Raw genomic sequence first — 25,504 nt, forward strand, 5'->3', positions numbered from 1 at the left:
GTTAATAATAATAATAATAGACATGACCATTGCCAGTTCCTCGTGTTGCACAACCTGACTGCAGAGTGGCAAAAACTGCAGTCACGTTCTTCAACACACAGAACTGAGGCGTTCTGGCGACAGCATGCGCGACTGCGCATGCGCCGACGACGATCTCAGCCCTCTCGCCTCAACGACTTTTCCGTCGTTCGAAAAAGGACCGTTAGGGGGCAGTGCGCACGCGTCGAGGGCGGTAGGGTTCTGACGTCACGGGATCTCCGACCTATCGGAAGTGTCGCGCCCGCCTACTCTGCCCCTCCCCATCTTCGGCCGGCATCTAGCTGCGCGAGTCGCGCATGCGCAGTGGGTTCTTCCTGCTCAGACGGAAGGACGTTGTGAGAGGGGTACTCCTGCGACCTTCTTCATTCGAGGCGCTTCTCTCTCTCTCCTCGCCATGAAGATCTGGACCTCGGAGCACACCTTCGAGTGAGTGGCGGAGGCGGGAGAGAAGGGACTAAATGGGGGCAACGAAGGAGGCAGCGTGGCGTAGTGGCTGGAGCCTTGGAGCAGGGCTCTAACTGCCCTGGCTGGGTGCTAGGGAGCCATGGGAATGGTAGTTTGTTGTGGCACCAGAGCTCCCTCTGACAGAGAAGGCTCAGTGTCCCACAAAACTACCACTCCCACAATTCCCTAGCATTGAGCCAGGGCACTCGGAGCACTCTCAGAGTGGACCATTTCTGCAGTGTGTTTTTGGGACCATGGTGACCTCAGATCGCAGGGTTCCCTTCAGAGGGGTTTTTGCCATTGCCATCCCCTGAGGCTGAGAGAGTGTGACTTGCCCAGGGTCACCCACTGGGTTTCCATGGCTGAGCCAGGATTCGAACCCAGGTCTCCAGAGTCACAGTCCCAACGCTTAAACCACTGCTCCACGCTGCTCTTTTATTGTTATTGCTGTGTCCTCTCAGGATGCTTCCGACTTGAGGTGACTTAAGGGGCTTCCTTGGCAAGGTTTATTTGAGGGGAGCAGTGCCTCTGAGGCTGAGAGAGTGTGACTTGTGCAGCGTCGCCAGTTGCGCTTCTTTCCTCAAAGAGAAGATTTAAACCCTGGTCTCCTGAGTCTTAGGGTGCATTTTACACTATAAAAATGCGTGCATCCCTCCATATTTGCAACTTTGATATTTGCGGATTTGATGGATAATTAATGGTAGCATTAATGGATTTCATTAATATGTTCCCTCTAGGAATATCTAGGTCCTCCAGTGCACCTCTATGGTCAACTTTAACTAAAAGCTGCACAGAAAACCTAGAGATTCCTAGAGAGAAGACTCTAATAGGCATTTTTAGCTCCTCCAGTGCTATTCTATGGTCAGTGTCTGTCGGACGTTGACCACAGAGTTGCACTGGAGGACCTAGAGATTCCTAGAGAGGTGTCCTTCTGGGTAAAACGTGGTGTTTTTTCCATATTCACGGGGGTCTTGTGCCCTAACCCTAGCTGCAGTTTTGCCGCTCCATCCTACAGCATCCTGGAATTTGTACTTTTACAAGGTCTTTAGCCTTCTCTTCCAGAGTGCTGGTGCCTCATTGCTGTTGTTTTTACTTCTGGCGACCCTAATGCAACCCTGTCATGGAGTGTCCTTGGCAAGGTCTGTTCAGAGGAGGTTTTGCCGTTGCCTTCCCCTGAGGCTGAGAGAGTGTGACTTCCCCAAGGTCACCCAGTGGGTTTCCATGGCTGAGCTGGGAACTGAACCCTGGTCTCTAGTCTCAGACCTACAAATCCTAGGAGTCTGTAAGATGGAGCCATGGCAGATCAAACCGCATTATTTCTACAGTGAAGGCGCACCCTTCTTCATCCAAAGCTCAAACCACTGCAGCGCTACTTTCATGAACAAATCAGGGAAGGTTTAGCAAACCCAGCGTGTCTCTGGTTGTGTGTCTGAGAGCGTCTCTTCTGCCTCTGTTGGTTTGGTTAGAAGCCAGCTTTTCCTTCCTCCATCCTCCTCGCCTTCTTTATAGGGAAAAGATGCCCTTGGTTATTCTCCCTTTGGTGTGTTTCCTGTTCCTCTTCCTCCCTGAATTTGGGTCTTATGACCTTGCCCAAAGGTTGCCATGTTCATACTTAACATTTATCATGCTATCCAGGTTGTCTTATCTCTGTATTTTTGGCTACAGTGGTAACAAGGGAGGGGGCAGGTAATGTTACAGCTAAAGGATTATTATGTCCCTTTAGCTGTCCTCAAGATGGATTGCAGATAACATCCCCCTTTCCCCCAACTCCCCAAAGAAAGAGATAATAGCTGGGAAAGTGTCTGTGTAAAAGGTTTGCATCACCTTGCAAAATAAATAAATGCCAGCTTCAGAAACAGGACCGAAATCAGGAAAGACGCCTTCCTGTATTCCACAAGTATTCCACCAGATGCTAATTTTGGTAAGATCTAGCCTTACATCAGACCTAGCCCTCCATCATTGCAGTCAGTATCCCCTTTCCCTGTGGACCAAAGTTAAGTAATGGCCTCAAGGATTTTTGCTTCTCTTTGTCTGCTGTTACAGTATTGCCGTAGTCTACCCTCTTAGCTCTCAAATGTCCCAAGTCCTCTCGTCTTTGGTGCTCTCAGTTGTGGTTCCTGTATGAGAAAACATTATCGTGGCATAGTGTGTTAAGCCCCTGCCTTTGTAAGCAGTGAAGAATCCACCTCCTCCTTCACTCCATTCACGCTGCACATGTTTTACCACGAGACACGATAGCATTTGTTGTTTAAAGTGCTTGAATTCCGCAGTCTGCTGCAGTTGCTCGGTTTGGTCACATTTCAGTTTTGTTTAGTGCTTTCCCCCCTTCAGATTATGTGAGCTTACCTATTCAGACTGTCGTCAGGTTTGAAATTGATACAGAGCTGTGTCTTAGCTGTACATACTCAGTTCCCCCACAGAGTCTGGATCTTTTAATTTCTACAGACCAGAAACAAACATGCACAATGGTTCAGTATTGACTGCTTACTACTTGACTGGAGAACCTCCTCTGTACACAGCATTTTCCTTACCTGTCTTCCCAGATTATATTGATTATATATTTTGAGCCTTGGTTTTGCTACTGGGACATGTATATTTTTTGTGAAACACCTGTAAAATATCACAAGACTATTGTTTTTGCTACTTCTAGTGTTCAAAATCTCCTTAAAGTAAATTTGAGTATACAGTGTTATATAGTCAGGCCTCCATATCCACTGATTCCGTATACACAGATTTAAGCATCCTGGTCTTGAAAATATTAAAATATATGTAGTAATTCCCAAAAGCATACCTTGATTTTGCCATGTTATATAAGGGACAACACAAGGGATGGGGTTGTTCCTGTAAACTCCAGCAGAAAGCAAGGGCCCGTTGTACAATGAACGATTTGAATCAGGGTCACTCCTGCGTTGAATATTCAGGCTCTCCCCCTAAATACAGTGAATTGAAAACCAGCTGTTTTTGTTGTGCCTTGACAGCCATCCCTGGGAGATGGTTACAACAGCTGCTATGCAGAAATATCCAAATCCCATGAACCCCAGTGTGGTTGGAGTTGATGTCCTCGACCGGCATGTAGATCCCAGTGGAAAGTTACACAGCCACAGACTGCTCAGTACAGAATGGGGGATGCCATCAATTGTAAAATCGGTAAGGGTCAGGCACGTGATTTTAACATGCATGTTTTGTATATTTTAAAAAATACAGTAGAATGGTATTTTCTGAAAGCAGTGTTGATACTCGCCATGGTATTGTTTTTCATCACCTAATTAACTATTCTGTGGATGTTCCTGCTGTTGTCCATAATGCATGGCACTACATCCATTCTGGTTTATTTGCAGCTGAGCCATACGTTCATGCTATTCACAACTGAAAAGGACTGACTTCTTGCACTGAGCTGTTGCTTGTCCGTTTATTTACTACAGTATTTTATAACAGAACTAGCTTGCATATTTGATTATTTAGTCTACTTCAAGTCCTTTGTTCCCATAGATGCAGAAACAGTTACTTGCTAACAAGATGGAAATTCTCCTAACATGCATTTTGTACATTCTCACGTATTTTGTGCATATCTTCTGTCTCAAGTTCATGTTTTAGTCAGCATAACACAGGAAACACTGTGATGATCTCATCTGCATTGATTGGCTGGTCTTTGAGTTTTCTGTTACTTAAAAAAAATTAATTGGACTATTAAATCCTCTGAATCAGCTACAGGTTTACATAGCAAACATTTTTCTATGTACAGATCACTTGGTTGCAGTACAAAAATATCAGTAATGGTGTAGGAAAAATAAAATGGAAAGAACATTAAATATTAAGCCAAGCATTTCTGTTACATAGTGGTGTGCTGTGTTTTAGAGCATAGGTATATGCAAGCCAAAATCCTGACTGGGGTTTGGTCATCCGGAACCAGCTGAATAAAAGGGATTGCAAGTAGCTCATGTAGATTTCCAGTGTGAAATTTAGCTGCAGAGTGAATCAATATTACAAGGTTTTTCCTCCCAATTATAATTTTTTTAATTAATCACAATAAGAAAAACACAGAATGGGGGAACTCCTTAATGTGGAACGATATCCAGAGAAAGAAGAAACAGTACAAGGAAGCAGGTACAGTGGGTTGAGAACATAGGTTTTACACTGCATCAGACCAAAGGATGGTAGTGTAGCATTCTGACCTAATGACTGTAATCCAGTATTCAGTTCAGCCCATTGCCTAAGGGAGGCCTGCCAAAAGTACCTGAGTGCAACTGTGTTCTCCATCTCACAGTTCCAAGTAACTGGTATATATACATAAACATACTGTATCTGATGATGGAGGTGAAATATAGCTGTCTTGTAGTCACTGCTGGCCTCAGTCTCCATGAAATGTTATTTCAAGTACATAAAATGAAACAATGTATACAAAATGAGCAGTGTTGATTATACATCTGAAACAAAAGCAATTAAAGGTTCCCATCCTTGTTTCCCTATCAGGAGGAATAATACTGAATATTTCTCTTCTAGCTTATTGGGGCTTGTAGAACAAGAACATATGTACAAGAACACTCCGTAGTTGATCCAGTGGAAAAAGTAATGGAGCTCAAGTCTACTAATGTAAGTGTTGCAAAAACTGCTTTATCTAATAACTTAAGCAGACTGCTGTCTTATGCCTTATGTCAATAACTGCTGAGCCCAATAACTATTGGCAGAAAAACTGCTGGGCTTGTAAACCAATTCTGGAATATAGCAGAGTAGTTGACAAATTTGCAGAAACATGGTTCACAGTCCTCAGTGAAGATGACAGGCACTGGATGTCTTCCAGAAGTGAAGGAATTGCAGGAATATCAGGAACTCTCCAGCAATCGCTGCTGCTCCGGCTCCAGCTGAATAAACGACCAAAGAAGCCAGACTCCCGAAAGTGCTATCTTTATTTACAGAGTGCTAACCACAAATCACCAATGCTACTATACAGATTAAACGAATACCAACTCCAACTCAAACCCGCAAGCAATTACTGGAAGCCCTTGAGTTTATATACACTCCAGACCATGCGGTCTCCCAAACTCAGTCACTTCCTGTCCAACACTGTAAAGTGTCCTCCTGTCCATGCAGACACATGTTTCATCATCCAGGCTTTGCTGCCCGTAGTCAAGCAGAGTGACCTTGTGCCTATGAGTATCAGCTGTGGCTAATCAGCCTTGTCCTTCTGGTGCTGGATGCTCATGGTCATACACACATCTAAGCATTTCTCAGTGTGCTGGATTTAACCCCTAACACCTTAGTGGTTGCAAAATGCTGCTGGAATCAGCCTTTTGCAGGCTTACTTTTTGTACAAAGAAATAAAATTATTCGGTAGTTTTTAATTCCAGTATGTAAAAATAGTGTGCTTACAGCTTGGCTGAAGCTGGCTCAGCAAAAGAAACGCCTCTTAGCAACACAATGTGATTCTTCCTTCAGAAGTATCTTGTGCACCATATTATGTGCCAGATTGTGCTGACTTGTGAGTCTGGTAATCAGTGCTAGCAATGACAACTTTCCAAAGTAAAAGACATGAGAAACTGACTGACAATCAGAGATTTCTTTCCAGTTTGTGGTGTAGTGCATGTAATGTTGTCTTCAGGAGGATATGCTATGATATCTATAAGGAGAATATTGTAATCTTTTTTTTCAGTAAAATGCTGTATCCCAGTCCTAGTTGCTTTAGATTACATTCATATTTATCCCTTCTTTTTTTTTATCTGAATGCCACTTTTTAATTACAAGACTTAACACATTAATTAAATCTTTTTTAGATTTCATTTACAAATCTGGTGTCAGTAGATGAGAGACTAATTTATAAACCACACCCTCAAGAGCCAGAAAAGTAAGTCCCATTCATTCATTGTTAGCTTTCTAGTGTGATAATTTGAGCAAGTAACAGTGGGTTCGATTCCTAGCTCAGCCATGAAACCCACTGGGTGACCTTGGGCAAGTCACATGCTCTCAGCCTCAGAGGAAGACAATGGCAAACCACTTATCAAGAAAATCCCACATAGGGTCATGTTAAAAATAAATGAAACACAATAAAATGGGGGTTTTGATTTGTTGTGTGCCTGTAGGTCGTTATGGTGGTCCTATGTGGGATTTTCTTGATAAGATTTGTTCAGAAGTGGTTTGCCATTGCCTTCCTCTGAGGCTGAGAGCATGTGACTTGCCCAAGGTCACCCAGTGGGTTTCATGGCCGAGCTGCGAATCGAACCCTGGTCTCCAGAGTCATGTCATTGTGACAAACATTCCACTGACTAGAGCTTCCTCCATCAGCTGCATAGGGTGTGACCCCTTGTCAGGTGGTAATATTGTCACATGGATATAAAATTGGGGTGGAAATTTACTGTCCCCTCAGAAAAAAGTGATGGGCAGTAGAGCAAGTGAATGGCAAGCATCACTGTGCCTGTAACTAGAGGAGTACCAGCAAGTACCAACCAAGTGCCTTTCTTGGTGTTTGCTTTGCTCCAAGAAAGACAAAAATGTAGCAGAAGACATTTAAAGTGTGACTTCTGGGGATTTGTACCTTTAGCACCGAAATGTAAAAAGGTGGAATATAAATTCATTATTTCTCTTGATATTCTAGTAATGCGTAACAAATTGCTGCTTAATCTCCCGACCCATTTCCACCATGTCTAAGTTGATGTATTTGCCTCACCCTAAAACGGTGGCTCAGTGGTTAAGACGCTTGACTGTCGATTGCAAGATCGGCAGGTCAGCAGTTCAAGACAAAAGTCATGAGGTGAGCTCCCGTCACTAGTCCCAGCTTCTGCCTACTGGCAGTTCGAAAGCATGTAAAAGTGCAAGTAAATAAATAGGTATCACTTTGGTGGGAAGGTAACAGCATTCTGTGCAATCATGCTGGCCACATGATCACAGAGTACTCTTTGACAAGCTGACTCTTTGGCTTAGTAATAGAGATTAGGACCACCCTCTATTATCAGACATGACAACCTTGTTAAAGGGGAAACATTTATCTTTACTTTTTAACTTTGTTTTGCTGTGTGTTTATAGCGGATCACATAGCTATATTATATTTTTAGGTTATTTTGCAGTAACTGGTTCAGTGTGTTACCTACAACAGTGGCTCTCAAACTCTGGTTGTCCAGATGTTTGGAAACTGGACTTGTGAATTTCCTGAGAAATGGCCTTAATGTTTGGAACCTCTGAGAGTTAAAGTCTACAACATGTCAAAGGGATCAAAGAGTACATGTATTATTCCATCCCCTTCCAAAGTGGTTACCTGCATTAGTAGTATATAGTACAGTTACTTTACAGCAGAACAGAACTGGTGAGGGACAAAACAACTTGCTTATTGTAGGCATTTTACAGACTGCCCAAAAGGGCAGTCTGCCGCCACCCTTGTTTGCTGCGCAAGGGAGCTGCAGCGGACAAACCGCTCGACTCCCCCGTGCAGCAAAAAACCCGCAAAAAGCGGGTTTTTTCTTGTGGCACAGTTGATGCCGCAATGTGCCAATGGCACCCTTGCGGCGTCACAGCCATGCCGTGATGTGCGGACGCTAAGCATCCGTCACATCCAAATGGCGTCGCCCATCTGTATAGGGCACTACCATTTTGCCGCCTTCGTTACGTGCGAGGGGCAAGGTGCGTCAGAAAGTGCCGCCCCTCGCGCGTAACCAGCGCCCAATAGGGCCCGTCTGTAAAACGACGTAGTTTGGGAAATGAGTTGGTGAATTGTTCTTTCTTTCCCCCCTTTAGAACCATTTTGACTCAAGAAGCAACAATTTGTGTGAAAGGAGTTAGTGTCAGCAGTTACCTAGAAGGATTAATGGAAAACACAATATCTTCTAACGCTAAGAAAGTATGTATTAACATTTGTTTCTAATTCCTGGACTTTGTAATAAATGCAGATCTCTGGCAATTCAGTATGAGCTGTGAAATTGGAAAGTTTCTATCTTAAATATCACATGGGCCATAAACTTGGCTAAACAGACATAATCTTTGATCCTGTTCTTGCAGTATGGAGATAATAATCTAATTGCCCTGCAACAGAAAACTGGGAGGTTTAGTGAGCATGTGAAGACATCATTGCATGCCTCATTCAACTTCAAGTTGACTGGGAATTATTTTGAATCCACGGTTTTCTGTTCTAGTAACCATTTCGCAGATGATAAGCTCAAGAGATTTAGCAACAAATTAATATGACCAAGAAACAAACACAAATGAGGTCTCAAGCTTGAATGACAAAGGAAAACAAAATACCCTATTCACAAAGAGCAAGTTGCTGATGTACAGAGAAATAAGCCAGTGTTCTGCTTTGTAGTACACCAGAATTACAGTTTAAAAATATATTTTTTAAAAAAATCAAGAGGGTCAGGGAGCCTAGCCTGGCAGCCACCAAAGGAGACATTGAGGACTCCAAATTTAGGTTGTCCATCCCTTTAGTTTTTGTTTTAAACTTTTAGCATGGAGAAACTGAGGTCTCAAAGCCATGGAGATGAATATACAGTTAATTCTATTGGGCGAACTTTCCCTGGTCTGGGTATTTATGCTACATTTAGAATATGTTTCCTGTCGTGCTGCCTGAAACTTGTTGCATCAAATGATTCAGAAATATTTAATTACTTAGACAAGTGATGGTGACACAATCAGTCAATGCCCAGCATAAATGAAGCATGTCAAATAAATAGAGAATAAACAGGAATCTGTCTTTTTTTCATTCACCTAAATTTTAATCACCTTGTTAACAGAACCCAGAAGGTATCTCAGAAACATCCCATTCTTATATCTGATGGCAAACAAAGAATAGAGCTTCTGTAGAGCGAAGTAGCAGGTGGCCTTTAAGCCACTTAGGGCTATTTTGCTTAAAAGATTTCACACAGTAGTACTACAGAAAAGTTGCATTACTATTATACAATAATACTTTGTTAACAGGCCAAGATAGTGAATCTTAGATTAGGTCAAAATTATTCTGTGTTATAATTGCCTTACAGACGTTCCATTTGTTATAGCAAGCACCTTAATTTCATGATCAGATAGAAGGCATTATTTTTTGGCATCCTAACAAAGATATGTATTTTTATAGGGACGTGAAGCATTGGAATGGGTGATCAACAAACTGAATGCTGAAATAGAGGAATTCACTTCTTCTGCAAGAGGAAACATGCGGTCTCCTATGGCAGCGGCAGCCTTTGTAGAAAAATAATACAGAGCTATATCTGCCTACATCAGTGATTTGTCCCAAGTGTCTGAAGTGAACAACTGCATACTTCCTCAAAGCTGGAAATATTTATTCTTCTGTTTGTTTAATGAAAGCAAATCTATAGATTAGATGTTTACATTAAACTTGGAGAGACGTTACACACATCTGTACTTGAAGGTAATATGTGCGACTGAGTTCTGTTGGGCTACACATTCCTTTTAACTGAAATAATCCAAGCGTTCATGACAATTCCTGTATCTTCAGGAGTCAGTCTTAAACTTCCATCCTATAATGGGACTTCTAGTACAGCAAGCTGAGGAAGGCCAATCTGTTCTTGGTTCCTACTTTGATAAAATTCAGACATACCTGGATTCATCTACTTCTGGGCTCTTCCCTGAATGAAGCAGAATTTTTCTGGGCACAATAGTTCAGGCAGCTAGTAATAAGATGTCAGTGAAAAAAGCAGTGTATTACTTGAAATACAATTTATACTAATTTTTTGTTACATGCTGCTGTCATGAATGTTATGCTTTGCTGACATGGAAAGTGCCATGCTTTATTTTGAGAAATCAAGCAACTAAATATTTCCAGTAGCCACGTTCTGAATTTTCAAAAAATTAATGATTATATAATGGGAGAATGGGAATTTCCACCATTTTGTAGATTCTCTGCTTAGAAAAAGGTACTATAATAATAGTTGAATGAAATTTGCTGACATTCTGATTTGGTTTGGTACTTTGAGGAACTGGAATTCATATAAAAGAATATACTTTCAAATAACTTGGAAATGAGTATTTTATTGTTACATTAATTGCATAATTATGATTTATATGTGTTTTTTTTTATCAAGCCCTCAAACATCTGCAATTTCTTAAATGGTACTTTGTGTTCTTTTGCTTCTAAAGAAAAGAACGTAATAGATGGCTTGATTTTGTCACAAAGTAACCTTGAATTCCATTGCTAAAATGATGGCTAGATTCCAGCATTCTTCTCTCCCCTCAAATTTCTTCATAGAAAAATCTGTAGAAAAGGTTAGCACAGAAGTAACATTTACTTTAATGAGACTTTTTAATCGTTTCCTCAGAATATTACACCAAATGGTGAGAGACCTTGTGGACTACAGGTACATTTTGAAATCTCCTAATTCTGTTGATTTTTCTCAGTTTTTTATGCATGTAGTTTTCTTTGCTCCTTAAGAATGATCTGATGGGGAGACATGTGGATATGCCTAAGCTTACAAATGTTTACTAATGTATTTAAATTTTAACTATTTTTCTACATGGGTTAAACTTTGTCTTTATTGAGTTTGTAAAAGCAATGTAAAATATTAATACCTGGTGCTTTTTACATACTGAAAATGTTAATTTAATTAAACTATTACAGATGTTTGATATTGAAAATTGTGTTTTTATTTTGGTAAGTTGTTACAACTCTTTGTGATAAAAGGCACAGAAATGAGCAACAAACCAGTCCTAACCTCCAGTTTCAATGGAGAGGAAGGATGGGACAGAGACACTTTCCTGCCAGAAGAGAACACTCCCTCTAAACCATTGGCCTAGTTCTGCCTGTGGAAACACCACCTGTATATTCCTGCTACAAACCTTGAAATACAATAGGAATAAGACAAAGACGGTTTGGGATCCAAGGCTACTCATTTTCTCCAATAGGCAGGCTGAAAAGTCGGAGAAAACTACATACACAGTTTCCTTGGCTGATGCAAGGCGACAGAGGTATAGATGAGGGGATGAATCTGCTATTTTGCTCCCCTCTGCAACAAATTTAATATTGCACTCAAACTACTGTATATACTCAACTATATGTCGACCTCATGTATAAGTCGAGGGCAAGTTTTGGGGGGAAAATTATGGATTTTGCTATGACCTGTGCATAAGTCAAGGGCAAAATTTAGGGGCATATAGCAAAGGTTCTAAAGGATGAAGCAAAGCAAAACAGTATCAAAATTCCAGCAGACATAACTCTTTGTGCTTACTCTTAACTGGATGGATGAGAGAGTAAAGGGGGTTGGGGCCTCACCTATTATACTCTTGCTTTTCATCAGAGGATGGTTCCTTCTTTTAAATAAGAGTTAAGATTCAGTACTTATATTGACCCATGGATAAGTTGACTCTGGTTTGGGTGGTTCAATTCTTTGGCCTAAATTTCTAGACTTGTACATGAGTATATACAGTACTTGGAATTGTGTATTTTATTTTTAGTTTGCCATATTATTGTTCTTGTATGCCTTCAAGTCATTCCTAGCTTATGATGACCCTAAGGCAAACCTATCATGTGGTTTTCTTGGAAAGGTTTGTTCAGAGGAAGTTTGTCATTGCCTTTCCCTGGTGGGTTCTGTGACGAAGCTGGGAATAGAACCGTAGCCTCCAGAGTCATAGGCCAACACTCAAACCACTACGCCATGTTGCCTCTGCTGACATTACCTTTCAATTTTATTTGAAGAGCTCATGATTCTACCCTCAGGCCACTAGATTCCAATCTAAAAAGGAGGAAGGCAGAGGGAGAAAAAAAGATATGTGGTGGCACCATTAATTCTAGCCTGTTTTTATTTTATTTTTTAGCATGAGTTTGTATATTGTTGTGTGCCTTCAAGTCATTTCCAACATATGGCAACCCTAAGGTGACTCATCACAGGATTTTCATGGCAGAATTTGTTCAGAGGGGTTGCCTTTACTGTCCTCTAAGGCTGGGAGACTATGACTTGCCCAAGGTCAACCAGTGGGTTTCCGTGGCTGAGTGGGGATTCGAACCTTGGTCTGCAGAGTCAGTCCAGTGCTCAAATCACTACACCACGCTGGCTCCCTCAGATGCAGTACCAAGGCCTCAAATATAAAGCATATTTATACAGTTTGGGGGAGTGGGATAGAATGTAATAGGATCCAGAAATATATGAATCATGTCCCTTGCCCTAGATTTTCAAAGGACTGGACATGATAATATAGGTCTTTCAGATCTTTACAGTGATCAGTTAGTGTTGGTGTGTGAAAGCAATAAATGTGAGTACCAATATTCAGTTTCCCTGGGTTCAAAACTCTCTCTGAGAAGTTACCTTTCCTTACACAGTATTACTCTGGCACAGCCATAGGGAAATGTGATCCTCAATTTGTTGGACCAATCCGCTATAACCAGCATAGATAGTCACAGGGGACAGTGGCATCACTTGGGGGGGGGGATGCAGACTGCAGCAGGTGACACCCTAAAAGGGGGGGGTGACACTACTGCTCCACAAACGCCTACATTTTGGCAGAAACAGGCTGTGGCATTCACCTGCTTTCCTTTAAAATGCTTTAAGACATGGTAACAGAAAATCCTTTCTCCAGCTGATTTCACACCTCTGCACCGCACCAACTCCTGCCTTGAAGCCGCAAAAGATTTATTCCCTGATGACCTGTATTTAAATCAGGAACTGGCGAGAAAAAGATTAGGGTCATTAGTGGGAAGAAGCACAGAGCTTTAGCAGTCCAGCTGAATATGGCTTGTATCAGAGAAAGGAAAGAAATCCACAGCTATCCAAGGTATGTGCTATTCTTAAACTATTCTCTGTTTTATATTAATAGTCATGTCTCTCCACCGTGTTTCTTCAAAATATGTAATTCATCAGCAGAGGTCTACACAGCTGTTCTACACTGAAAAATAGGGCTAGTTGAAATAACATGGAGAATTTTTACCTTGTTTGGGTTCAAGGTGGTGTTTTTGTGGTTAATCATTGGATTCATTTGTCTGCTAGGCATCAGATGATACATGCATAAAATGCAACACATAGTTGAATGGGTGTTGGCCTATTTACTCATTTTCTCTTACTCATAACCTGAAGACGGTGACTGTTTCCCTGCTGCCCTTTGAAGGTATCATCAGAAAAGACAGCCTTTTTAATTCATGTATTTTTAAAATTGTTGCTATCTATTATAAATCACCCCAGAGGAGAAGTGACACATAAATGTTCCAAATAGAACAACTAATAAATAAAAGATCTTCCTTAGTTTGCATCCCATTTTTGCTTGCATGCTAATATTAGAGGCACAACAGAGCCATAATCGCTTCCACTCAAATCAATGGGACAAAAAAATGTTTAACTCTCATTAGATTGTCACCTAGGAAAGAATTAGCAGGTCACAGGAGTAAATCACAACAGGGACCAATACATTGTTATGGTATTTTTAATCACAATTCACTGACGCTCCACACTTGGTGGGATTTTTTTTAAAAAATAGCTCATGGCATACGGCACAAGTGTTATACAAAAGGTATAATAGGTTCAGAGGCAGCCTTTCTACTTTAAAACAAAATAAAAGCATGGTGAGAAAGACTGTTTCTGAAAACTCTGGATAAATATAATCCATCAACTGAAACTGACAATTCTGGACTAAAAAGGTCATATATAGTACTACCTTGTGCATAAAATTACTTGTAAAAATAGGAGCAGTTGGAAAATCATAGCAAAGTTGTTGGGATATTTGTTGCTTTTGGTGCTAGGTGAGGTTCATTTCATGCTGCAGAATGATTCTCACATGCTATTCCTACAGTTTTGTCGATGGAAAGAAAACAGCTTCCACTAACTACGGAGGAAGGATTGCAGACACCTGTCGAGACTAAAGGGTGACCTCAGTGGGAGTTCAGTACATGGTGATTATGTTAAATCAATTATAAATACATCTGGGCACGAGCTGTGCCCAGACAATGCACTGAGAGAAGAAATGCCACAACAGGATAGAAGGTGTCCTTCAGAGACCTTTTTTTTTTCTGATGAACAAACAGATAAAGAAATTAATGTTTAATTTACACTTAACGCCTTTCCCTGTCGTGTGGGCAGGATCTCCTCTCCATGGACAAAGTAGCCCTTTGACCACATCCTATGGACCCTCAGCCACCCTTATGGGGCACATAAGGATTGCACTTTTGGCTTTGTTGTTGTTGTACTATACTTGGGACACATTTCTCAGTACCAATTTTTGAAGCTTTTTTATGATGTTGCAAAGACTATTCTTCTCAGTCTTTCTGCTGGGAAAGCAGGGAGAGATTTTGAGCAGTTTTCTACTTCACAAAGCAGAAGTCAACCTGTGCAGTTCTTCTGATCGATCTCTCTCTCTCTCTCTCTTTCTCTTTAAATTATACTTTGCATCATTGCATCCCATAATCCCCCCCTCCCAGTATTATTTCATCTAGGAGCATGTGAAACAATAACAAACAGACCTCGATGAGTAAATATAGAGTGCCCTTCCCTTGTCTGAAGAGTGGAAAGTGCACATAGCTGCTTCAGCCTTAGCTATTTTATAGCGCTAGGGAAACAGTAGGATATAAATAAACAGCAACTACGTGACATATCCCAGTAGGAATGAGTAGGAAAGGCATTTGTAAAATAGCTGTCATCTCCCTAAGGATCTTAAAGATTGCCTTACAGTGCAGAAACCTCCGTGACTCCTACATTTCAGACTTTGAACCTTGGAAGAAGGAGCTAGAGAGTGAAGCAGTGTTTTCTGATTGGATCAAGCTTTTTATGGTGAGGCAGAGTTTAGTAGTGAAGGCTAGTGTCCCATAATGACTACAGCAGGGAACACTGGGAGGGGTTGTGAATGTGGAGAAGAAACGTGAATGGTAGGAGAATACTAACCAAACACAAAAGGTCTTGCTTCCTTCATTTGGGACTTTCCTCAGAGATTTTACTTCTTTTCCATAGAGGGGAAAGGAACCTCACAAAGTCAAACAAATCAGGTTTTATGTCCTTTATTGTTCTTTCAGAGCATTGCCCTTCTAGAATCAAGAGACTGGAACTATTTGTTGTTGTTGTGCCTTCAGGTCGTTTCTGATTTATGGCAACCATAAGGTGTTTCTGGGGCTGAGTGTCTATGGCTTGCCCAAGGTCACCCAGTGGGTTTCCCTGGTTGAGTGGGAAATCAAACCAGAGTTGTAGTCCAATGCTCAAACCACTACACCATGCTGGCTCTTTGAAACTGTTAATACTTTCCAATAGATTTCCCAGCTTTGTGCAATTATTGCGAGTCAGACAAATGAAGTAAGAATTATTTGACTGTCCAGCAAATGCTAGTAATTCTTGAAATAGCATTTATATTTATTTGTAGAGTTGTTCCAGAGAACTAAGAGACCCTCCAAAACAATGTGGGAAGTAGAGGTGGTATGGTGTGGTGGGCTACAAAGGGAATTGGCAAAAGTCCCTTTTTCCTTCTTGCTCCTCAGCCAGTGGCTCTATTGGGCCTCAAAACCTTCAACAAACAGGAGGAAGCTTTACTATTGACAGAAGGGAGTGTCTGCATTGTGTTATGTTATGTTTTGTGCTCTCTGAATGGTTTATAATTCCCCAATACTAGCACACACTTTTCAATAATTAAAGTGAAGTGAGAAATACTGGATTTGTGAACTGCATTTGAAATGACTGCTCTTGTTTTATGTTTTTCTAGCTTTGGAAAAAACACAAAAGGTTCTTAGCTGATGCAACTGATAAAACTAGTCTGGGTGTCATATGACAATCTCTGGGTTCGTCTTGCCATTGTAAGTTGGACCTCTGGCCCCCCCTGGATCGCTCTGGCCTTGCCTATACTGCCTCCCTGGACCAATCACACCTTGCGTCTTTGACTTCCTTGGAATCTGCATCCAAATTTGCCTTTTCAGATTCCCTCAACCTCACCAGCCCCAGCTCATCAGAATCGTGGGATTGTTCCAGTGACAGCACTTCATCCTCACTGGGCCTCTCTGGTTTTGCTTCCATACCTTCTCCAGAACTCTCAAGTCCTGCCTCTTCACTCTCCCTGGATTCCTCCAGTATCTCCTCATCCATTTCCCTAGACCTCTCCAGCCCTGAATCCTCCAGTTCCTGGGAGCGCTCCAGTCTCAGCTCTTCCATATCACTAGACATTTCTAGCATCAGTTCCTCTGACTCTCAACACTTTTCGAGCATCAGCTCTACAGTGTCCTTAGACCTCTCTAGTCTTACTTCAGCATCATTGGACCTTTCTGATCCTACATCACCACCCTCCTTGGAACTCTCCAGTCAATTGTCTCCAGACTTGCAAAATCTCCAGGATATAATCCCTTCACCTTCTCTGGATGTTCCTGATCTTACCTCCTCCTCCTCCTCTTCTGGTTCATTAGACCTAACTAACATTAATATATTAATATCTCAATATTCCTCTGGTTCATCTTCTAGCTCCTTGGATGCTCCTGATTTTGTGTTTCCCATCATGTTGGATACCTCTAGTGTCTCCATTGAAGATGCCCCTAGTTATAATTCTTATCTCCATGGATAATCTGCCAGTAAACAAGAGCTTTCCCTAATTTTTCCAACTCGACTCTTTGACCAATTTTCAGGCATTACAATCAATTAACACTTCCAACTTCTTCAGTTTACCCTTTCTGTCCTCTATAGCATGCACCTCCACAAAATATTCTAATTTCAGAGGGTTCTTTGTATAACTACTGTTTCTGTGTCAATGTTTTCTGAACAATGTGGGGACCATTTATTGTGGGTAAACATCAGAGCTATAAGATTTGCATAGATATGGGTGTAGAATAATATGTAAGATTGCCAACTTTTTCTGGCAAAACTCCTGTGCCTTTCAACAGCTGCATTTGAAAGTAAGACGTTTAACACCCGAATGTAAATACCCAATGACACAGGCGATCTGGCAGAAAAAAGTTGGCAGCCCTAAAAAAAATTGTTCAAATCTGTAAAAGATCCCTTTTTATAGGTTCCTTTGGTGGTTACAAAATACTATTTTTGTGGGCTATTGCTAATTGTCTCTCTACCTTATCCCCCCTTTTAATCTTTTACCAATAAAGTCAGCGCTACATGCATATTACTTTGAATTAACCAGTGGAATTAGCCAACCTAGACTATATTTTCAGAAATGAGTGTAGTTTACTGACTAATACTGGGTTATCTCTCCTGTAGTGTTTCTCATGTAAGTTGCTGCAAAAGATACCTACCTATGATTTATGAACAATACAGAATGGTTGAATGCTTGTTGACTTACTGTCACAATACTGTTAGACCAACTACTTCTCAGGCACTGCATCTAAAGACCTGTATGTTCCTGAAGAATAATTTGTTTGTACCTTCTTATGTGCTGGAAATTATTATTGCAATATACCATATATGCCTCTTAAAAATAAAAGCAGGTTGAATTTTTATTTATACCTAGTTGTGAAGGTTTAGTGGGAGCACTACCTCTTCCATTTCAAGCAGATCTTGAAAACCAAGGCTCTACATCCAATTGCTTATCCCATCTAGAGCAGACCCACTGAACGAATTGTTGAGCCGTAACTCAATAGGTATACTGAACAGGTATACTCTAGTTAAGGTCAATGTAAGGAATTAAAGCCAAGTGCTTCCATCTAGGTCTCATGCACAATTCAAATGGCAATTGTTTTTATTGCACCAGTGTATTTCTGAAATGAACACATAAAGGAGAAAGGTGAACATGTCTCCAGAATCCTTGGACATTTTCCCTGCAATGCGTCTAGAACATATTATAGTCACATGTGACCCTTTTGCATTTCATGTATTTATTACAGCCCATACATATGCAACTCCAGTTAAGCCACAGTAAATATATTTAGTAAAAAAAGAAAATCCTGATTTCTCTCTTTCAGAAGGCCAGGGGATTGTTTTTACACCTGGAGAAATTAATGTACTTGCTAGGTTGGTTTCCTGATACTCTGGACAATTTGTTGGGATTGTACTAAGCAAACAGCCAAGCCCTAGATACACTCATCATGAAATTGTCCTGAACATATCACACACCTTTCTCTCCAACCCCTACATGTTGGTTGTGTGCTGTGTACTCAAACCAATGGAGTTTTAATGTTCTAAGTTCTTTGAAAGGATGGATCTTTGCAGTTCTGAAAATAAAAGTCTTAACGTCAATCCAGTTCCTTACTATGCACAGAACACCTGTATAAAAGAAAACGTGTAAAATCCACTGTGCAATGTGACAATCACAGATATGCACATTGGAAAGCATAGTGGGAAAACCACAGCCAGCAGCAGCTCCTCAATGTGTATATGTCCATGCAGTGGAAAAAACACACACAGGAAAATGTATGTGTAATTTTTCTACAGACGAGTCCTTTTTCTACAGAAAACATACACATTAAGCAATTTAGAGATGGCTCACTTGGCTGTAAATATGATGTCGCAAGTAAAAAAACCCAATTATAGTAATGATTCTGCTACAAGGCAAACTGCAATGCATCACAAAACAAGCTCCTCATACAATGCAGAAAAGCAAACTAAGGCCCGTTACAAACGGGCATAAAGTACAGACTGGGTCCGTATTAGGATTGGTGGAAAGGGGCATCACTTCCGGACGCCCCTAACCCTAATACGGACCGAGTCTGTACAAAATGGCGGTGCCCGTTCCAGACGGGGGCCGCCATGTTTATGTAGCAGACGCATTGCGTCCGCACATTGCGTGGCGCATATGACACTGCGAATGCGCCATTGGCGCCTTGCGGCATCATATCTGCGCTGCAAAGAGAAGCGCCATTTTGGCGCTTCTTTGCAGTGCGGAGGAGCCTCGCGGTTTGGACGCTGGGGCTCCTCCGCGCTGCAAATGAAGGCAGCGGCAGACCGCCCCTTTTGGGTAGTCTGTAACGTGCCACAAGCACAGGGGGAATGGGCACCTAGCCACACTGCAGCTGAGAGCAGGCACTCATGCCTGGCTAGCACCTTCAACCTATCCTATGTTTTGTCCTCCATACCATTTATCATCTTTGTTGCCCTTCTCTGAATCTGCTCCAAATCATCTATATACTTCTTAAAATGATGCGCCCAGAACTGAACGCAGTACTCCAGATGAGGCCTAACTAGACCAGAATATAGCGACTATTATTTCTATTGTCTTGGAAACTATGGCGCGCTACAGACCATCCTTAAAGGACGGTCTGGCAGCGCTGCCGTTTGTGCCACCGGCAAGCCACAGCAGATATACCGTGTGGCGCGGCAGTAACAAAAAGAAGCCACAAAAAGCAGCTTCTTTTTGTGGCGTGCCAGTGACGCCAGTGCCCCATTGGCGCACTTGTGACATCACCTGGGCGCTGCGACATGTGGACGCTAGGCCCCCATTACGTCAAAATGGCGGCACCCGTGTGAACAGGGTGCTGCCATTTTGTACGTACTCTGTACATACCAGGTTTGCGAGCATCTAAAAGAGACGCCCCCAGGCAACCCTAGTACGTACGGCATATGTACAAAATGGCCCATCTGGAGAAGGTCTATGCTTCTATTAATGCATACTAAGGGTGCACCTAAACTGTAGAAATAATGTAGTTTTAACACCACTTTGCTATACTCCATCCTACAGAATCCTGGGATTTGTAGTTTTACAAGGTCCTTAGCCTTCTCTGTCAGAGTGCTGGTTCCTCACAAAACTACAAACCCCAGGATTCTGTAGGATGGAGCTGTGGCAATTAAAATAGTGTCACACTGATATTATTTCTACTGCACAGACACACCCTAAAATAGCATTCACCTTCTTTGCAGCAGCATCACACCGCTGAGTCATGTTCAAAGACTGAGGAGTGACACGACTCCTGAATACCAGCCCTGTTCTCTGTTGCCCCAGAGGGTAGAATGAGGCCTAATGGTTTAAAGTTACAAGAGGGCAGATTTCGATTGAACATTTAAAGGAACTTCCTGTCAGTGAGAATGGTTCAGCAATGGAACCAATTGCCTAAAGAAGTGGTGAGATGTGGTGCTGGAGAAGAGTGCTGAGGATCCCATGGACAGCCAAAAGGACAAACAAATGGGTCCTAGAGCAGATCAAGCCTGAAACCTCCCTGGAAGCCAAGATGACCAAACCGAGGCTGTCGTACTTTGGACACATCATGAGAAAAGACAATAATGTTGGGAAAGATAGAGGGAAGTAGGAAGAGAAGGAGGCCACATGCCAGATGGATGGACTCTATTAAGGAGTCTCCCTTACGGAGATCCTGGGTATTAAGGGGTTGCAGGAATTAAGCAGAGCAGAGGAAGGCAGGGGGTCTTGGAGATGTCTCATCCATAGGGTCACCATGAGTCGAGATCGACTCAAGGGCAGTTAACAACAAAACTTGAGAGACAGCCAAGCTGGAAAAGAGGCTTGATGGGGCGAATGCATGCCCTTCCTCCTCTTCCTCAGCTTGGTTGTTCCCATGGAAGACAGCAAGGCTGAAGGGGAGGCTACAGGGGTGACACCTCTTCAGCTCGGCTGTTGCCTATTGACCCATGTGTAAGTCAGCCTTGTATTTTTGGGTCAACTTTTGTGCACAAATTTCTCAACTTACAATCAAGTATATACTGTACTGTAGATAATCTGCCTGTCATTAAAGGTGCAAGAGATTCCCCTTGCTGCTGTTGTGTGCCTGTTCTTTGTTTTTAGCCACCTTTGAGTTGACCCTGTGAATGAGACACCTCCAAGTCCCCCTGTCCTCAGCCTGCTGTAGGCTCAGGCCTTTGGCCTCCGTGATTGAGTCTACCGATCTGACATGTGGGCTTCGCCTTCTTTCTACTTCCCTCCACCTTCCCCAGCATCATGGTCTTTCCTAGCGAGTCACGCCTTCTCACAATGTGCCCAAAGTACGACAGCCTCAGTGGAGGCATCTTGGCTTCCAGGGACAGTTCAGGGCAGGGAACCGTCTATTATCCCCTCTGTTGTAAACCGCTCGGATTCCCAGTGATTGGGCGGTATATAAATAAATCCTATTATTATTATTATTATTATTATTATTATTATTATTATTCTAGGGCCCAACTGTTTTGTCTTTTCATGGTATCCTCAGCACTTTTCTCCAGCACCATGCTGGGTGCCCCTATGCTGAGGAAATAAATAATGGCACCATTTTAGCTGCCATGGCTCCATCCTACAGAAGCCTGGGATTCATAAGCAGTCAGCATTCTGACCTATGACAGTCCTAAGGTGAACCTATCATGGGGTTTTCTGGGCAAGTTTCTTCAGAGGGGGTTTGTCATTGCCTTCCTCTGAGGCTGAGAGAGTGTGACTGGCACAAAATCACAAGGGTTTCATGACTGAGTGGGGCTCGAACCCTGGCTCCCAGGGTCCAACGCTCAAACTACTATGCCATAAGTGGAAAACCACAAGAAGGCAGCACCCTGACACCCCTCCTGTCTTCATTTTGCAAAATGGAGGCCTAGGAAGCCAACCATCCCAACCCCTCCAGCCTCCAAATGATTGAGAGCCATTCCGCCCAGCCAATGGGCAGCGGCAGCGCCCGCCTTGATGACGTCACGAAGCCACACAGCTTGCTGCCTCGCCCACTGATAGCCCTAATGGACTTTTTCCCCAGGGGGCGGGAGTGGGCCTCTATTGGTCGAACGCGTTGTGATTGACAGGCCGGCAACGAGGCGCGCTTCCCTTTGATTAGCCACACTCGTCTCAACCCCTCCAGCCTCCGAATAAGTGCCCTTCCGCCCAGCCAATGGGGAGTGCCCGTCCTGATGATGTCACCAAGCCGCACCTGTTGCTGTCCCAATAGGCTTTTTCTCCCCAAGGGGGCGGGAGTGGCCCTCCATTGGTCGAGCAGTTTGTAATTGACAGGCCGGCTATGAAGCCAGCTTCTTTGTGATTGGTCAGTATGGGGGAGCGCCCGTCTTGGTGACGTCACCAAGCCACACCTGTTGTTTTCCTGATGGACCTTCCCCCCAGGAGGCGGGAGTGGGCCTCCATTGGTTAAGTGCTTTGTGATTGACAGTTCGGCTGTGAGGCAAGCTTCCTTGTGATTGGTCAGTTTGGTAGCTAGGTACGTACTTCCGGTGTTTGGGGTTCTTCCGGGTTAAGTGAGTCTAACCGACCTTGCGGCCCGAGGAGGAGAGTGGGGTTGGAGCGGTGTTCTGTTTGGCAGCCATGGTGGCGTACTGGAGGCAGGCCGGGCTCAGGTAGGGCGCTGGGGCTCAGTCTCCGTCGACTCTATCGTGGGGTTTCCTTGGCAGGGCTTCTCCAGAGGAGTTTCGCCATTGCCTTCCCCTGAGGCTGAGAGAGTGTGACTTGCCCCAAGGGCATTCATGGCCGTTAAGACCTCCATGGGCCCCAGGCATACATTGCCTCGCTCGGGTCTTACAAAGCCAGAGCCTCGGCTTCCCTGCCCTGGCTCAGTGCTGTGGAATTCTGGGAACATGTAGCCTCCGCTCACTGTCAGGGATGGCTCTGGCGCCACAATAGACTAACGTTCCCAGGATTCCCTAGCACTGAGCCCAGGCAGGTCAAGCGGTCTAGTTAAGTAATTAATAATGGGGACAGAATTGCTCCAGGACAGGAGAAAATAACGGAGAAGCTGCCATAGCTTAAAGCAACAAGCAAAGATGAAGCAGAAGATAGCCATTCATGCGCAACAGCTCAGAAAGCAAAGCCTTCGTCACGTTTTCCTTCCCCATATTGAGCTTTTCAGCGCCTTATAGCTAGGGCTATGCGCAGCCAAAATGATGCCCCTTTCTTTCTGTGATTACTTGATCAGTGGCATTTGGCTTCTTCATAATTAGTCTCTGAGGTCCCTGGTTAAGTAAGGAGAAATTAGTCCATGTGTCCATACATTGCAGCACAAAAACATGGTTCATTTATATGAGTCTGGACTGGCGGAAGCAGAGTCTCTTCATTGATTGCAACATATTTAGACTCCAGGAGATTAACACTTATTCCTTTGATCTGTACTCTTTTTTTCCAGCTACATCCGATTCTCCCAAATCTGCGCCAAGGCAGTAAGAGATGCGCTGAAGCCACAGTTTAAAGCAGAGGCAGAGAAAGTGGCAGGAGCCAACGTAAAAATAGTAAAACCCAAAAAGGAATGATGCAGAAGTAAGTGAAGCCTTTTGTGGGATCTGCACACACTTCTGCAGGGAAAAAGTAGTATCTTTTGCTATCTTCTGTGTTAAACGTTGCAGACTGTTCATACATCTTTCAAAAAGAGAAAAACGTGGCTTAATGTGAGAACTCCCTGAAAACTCCTCTGAGAATTGGATGTTGAGAACACAAAATTGTTCAAGCCATTTAATTGATTTAATGAGATTTTATACAAGTTCAGGCAAGAGTTGGGGTTGTGGTGGTATTAGATGCTACAAGGCTGCAGCTGCGAAAAAGAGCATGTTCCCCTTTTTTGATTGTAGTAGTTTTGTTGCTCAAAAGATATGATACGTGTGATTATTTTGTGAACCGCCTTGGAATCTAATCCAGGAGAAGGGCAGCAAGTAAATACCAAAGGTTTTGAAGGTAGCTGTTAGCCAGCCTTTGCTGGATGTTTTTTGATGATACATTTAACAGGAGGCTAAATCCAGTTGTCACACTGAGCTAGATAGACCCATCGAATCATAGCATTTACAAGCGCCGACTTACAAGTTTGGATTGATACAGTGAGCCTGCTCCATTAAAAATTAGATCTAGGCCAAGATTGTAATAGTGCTAGAAAGTCTTTGGATAACTGTAAAGTATAGTTGAGAGCTGTTGTGAGATATATCACTACTTTAACCTCTCAGAGCAGCTGACTGGAGTAACCTAGTTGGAGGAGCTGTAAACCTCAGAAATATGGGGAATTAGATACAGTTATTTCTTGTGTTATGAGTGTTGAGCCACATTGTGCAATTTAACATTTATTTATTCAATGTTTTAATTGTCTTACAGGGCCTGACCTCCTAGTAGGCAAAATTGACAGCTGGTGGCTATTCTCCTACGCAACTGCTTCCTGCGCTGTGAAAGTTATTTGTAAATGTGTAAATCAGCATGGCAATAAACAGAACCTTCTGGAAATACTTCCCATGAATATTTCCTTACTGAGCAAAAATGATACAGCACTTTGAAGAATTGTGTAATAAAGCCAGTATTTAAAAGTTTGGTTTAGCTTTTGTATTTGGATTTTTACCAAAGTAATCTTAGACGGTGAGAAGGAGTTATTAAGGGAGGAGCATTCAGTCAATTGCAATTAGAAAAATAAACTTGAGAATATAAATGAAAACTATCACCCAGATTTTTGGGTGAGTAACACCCAGATTAAGAGAATTTAAACTGGAACTTGTTCTTCAATTACTAAACAATTACTTGCATGCTGGCTAGTTTTAAATATTTAAAGCATATCATTTGGCAAATAGTGCCTGTTAATGCTTTGAACACAATGCATTATCTAACAAAGTCCTTAAATGTGTTGCAGTTGTCTTTGTTTCTGGACATACAAGATGAGTTGGTGAATTGGGGCTGTTCATTTGAGAGTATGTTTTCACTTTTGAAGTTCCATTACTTTCAATGGGGTAATGAAATATGTGCTAAAATCTTTTCCATTTGTACCTGTGATACTTACAAGTTTTTTATATTGAGTTCCAGTCGTGGGAAAAGAGCAGGCTACAAATATAATAAATAAATAAATAAATTTATATTGGTTGGACTGGCCTGTTATGGAATAGTATCCTAGGGTATCATGCAGCCCTTCAGATTTTATTGGACTGCAGCTCTTAATATTCTTTGCCTTTGGCTATGCTGAGCTAGGACTTGTAGTCCAACAGCATCTGGAGAGCCACATGATTCCCATCCCAATTCTTCCCATTCTGACAGCACTGTTCTGTTCCCCAATCCTAAAATAGCACAATAAGCAATCAGGATCTGCGATCATTCTAGTATACACATGAAGGGAAAAGAGAGTAGGAATGAGTAGTGATACTCAAAGATATTCAGGAAACAATCTTTAAAGCTTTCCCTATGTATTCCTTGCTCCTTTTCTTGTTGGAGAAGGAGTGTAAGTTCATAAGTCAATAACACATGAATATCGTATGATATTGTCCAAATATCTGTTCTACATATTTGCTGCCGCAGTGGTTTCCTTGATATTATATTATTAGACACACTTGGGAGTCAGTCA

At 42.4% G+C, this 25,504-nt stretch overlaps 2 protein-coding genes across 2 annotated transcripts; both read left to right on the top strand.

Annotated features, from left to right (window-relative positions):
- Positions 1-329: 329 nt before the first annotated feature.
- PRELID3B (PRELI domain containing 3B) lies at positions 330-11,046 on the top strand. Its single transcript, XM_042465518.1, has 6 exons — positions 330-465; positions 3,462-3,630; positions 4,984-5,073; positions 6,252-6,322; positions 8,203-8,305; positions 9,530-11,046. The coding sequence occupies exons 1-6, from the start codon at positions 434-436 to the stop codon at positions 9,647-9,649; spliced, it is 585 nt and encodes a 194-aa protein (XP_042321452.1). The 5' UTR covers positions 330-433; the 3' UTR covers positions 9,650-11,046.
- Positions 11,047-22,436: 11,390 nt separating this feature from the next.
- On the top strand, positions 22,437-24,488 carry ATP5F1E (ATP synthase F1 subunit epsilon). Its single transcript, XM_042461255.1, has 3 exons — positions 22,437-22,547; positions 23,330-23,460; positions 24,280-24,488. Exons 1-2 carry the CDS (start codon positions 22,516-22,518, stop codon positions 23,451-23,453), a joined length of 156 nt encoding a protein of 51 aa, XP_042317189.1. The 5' UTR covers positions 22,437-22,515; the 3' UTR covers positions 23,454-23,460; positions 24,280-24,488.
- Positions 24,489-25,504: the final 1,016 nt, after the last annotated feature.

This window comes from Sceloporus undulatus, chromosome 4 (genome assembly GCF_019175285.1).
Source record: "Sceloporus undulatus isolate JIND9_A2432 ecotype Alabama chromosome 4, SceUnd_v1.1, whole genome shotgun sequence".
Classification (NCBI taxonomy): Eukaryota; Metazoa; Chordata; class Lepidosauria; order Squamata; family Phrynosomatidae; genus Sceloporus; species Sceloporus undulatus.

Bases quoted from the DNA above. Each gene is read 5' to 3' on its own strand.
- PRELID3B (XM_042465518.1), top strand. From the start codon at position 434: ATGAAGATCTGGACCTCGGAGCACACCTTCGA. The intron at 466-3,461 runs GTGAGTGGCGGA...GTGCCTTGACAG, and splicing joins ACCTCGGAGCACACCTTCGA to CCATCCCTGGGAGATGGTTA. The intron at 3,631-4,983 runs GTAAGGGTCAGG...TTTCTCTTCTAG, and splicing joins TGCCATCAATTGTAAAATCG to CTTATTGGGGCTTGTAGAAC.
- ATP5F1E (XM_042461255.1), top strand. From the start codon at position 22,516: ATGGTGGCGTACTGGAGGCAGGCCGGGCTCAG. The intron at 22,548-23,329 runs GTAGGGCGCTGG...CTTTTTTTCCAG, and splicing joins TGGAGGCAGGCCGGGCTCAG to CTACATCCGATTCTCCCAAA.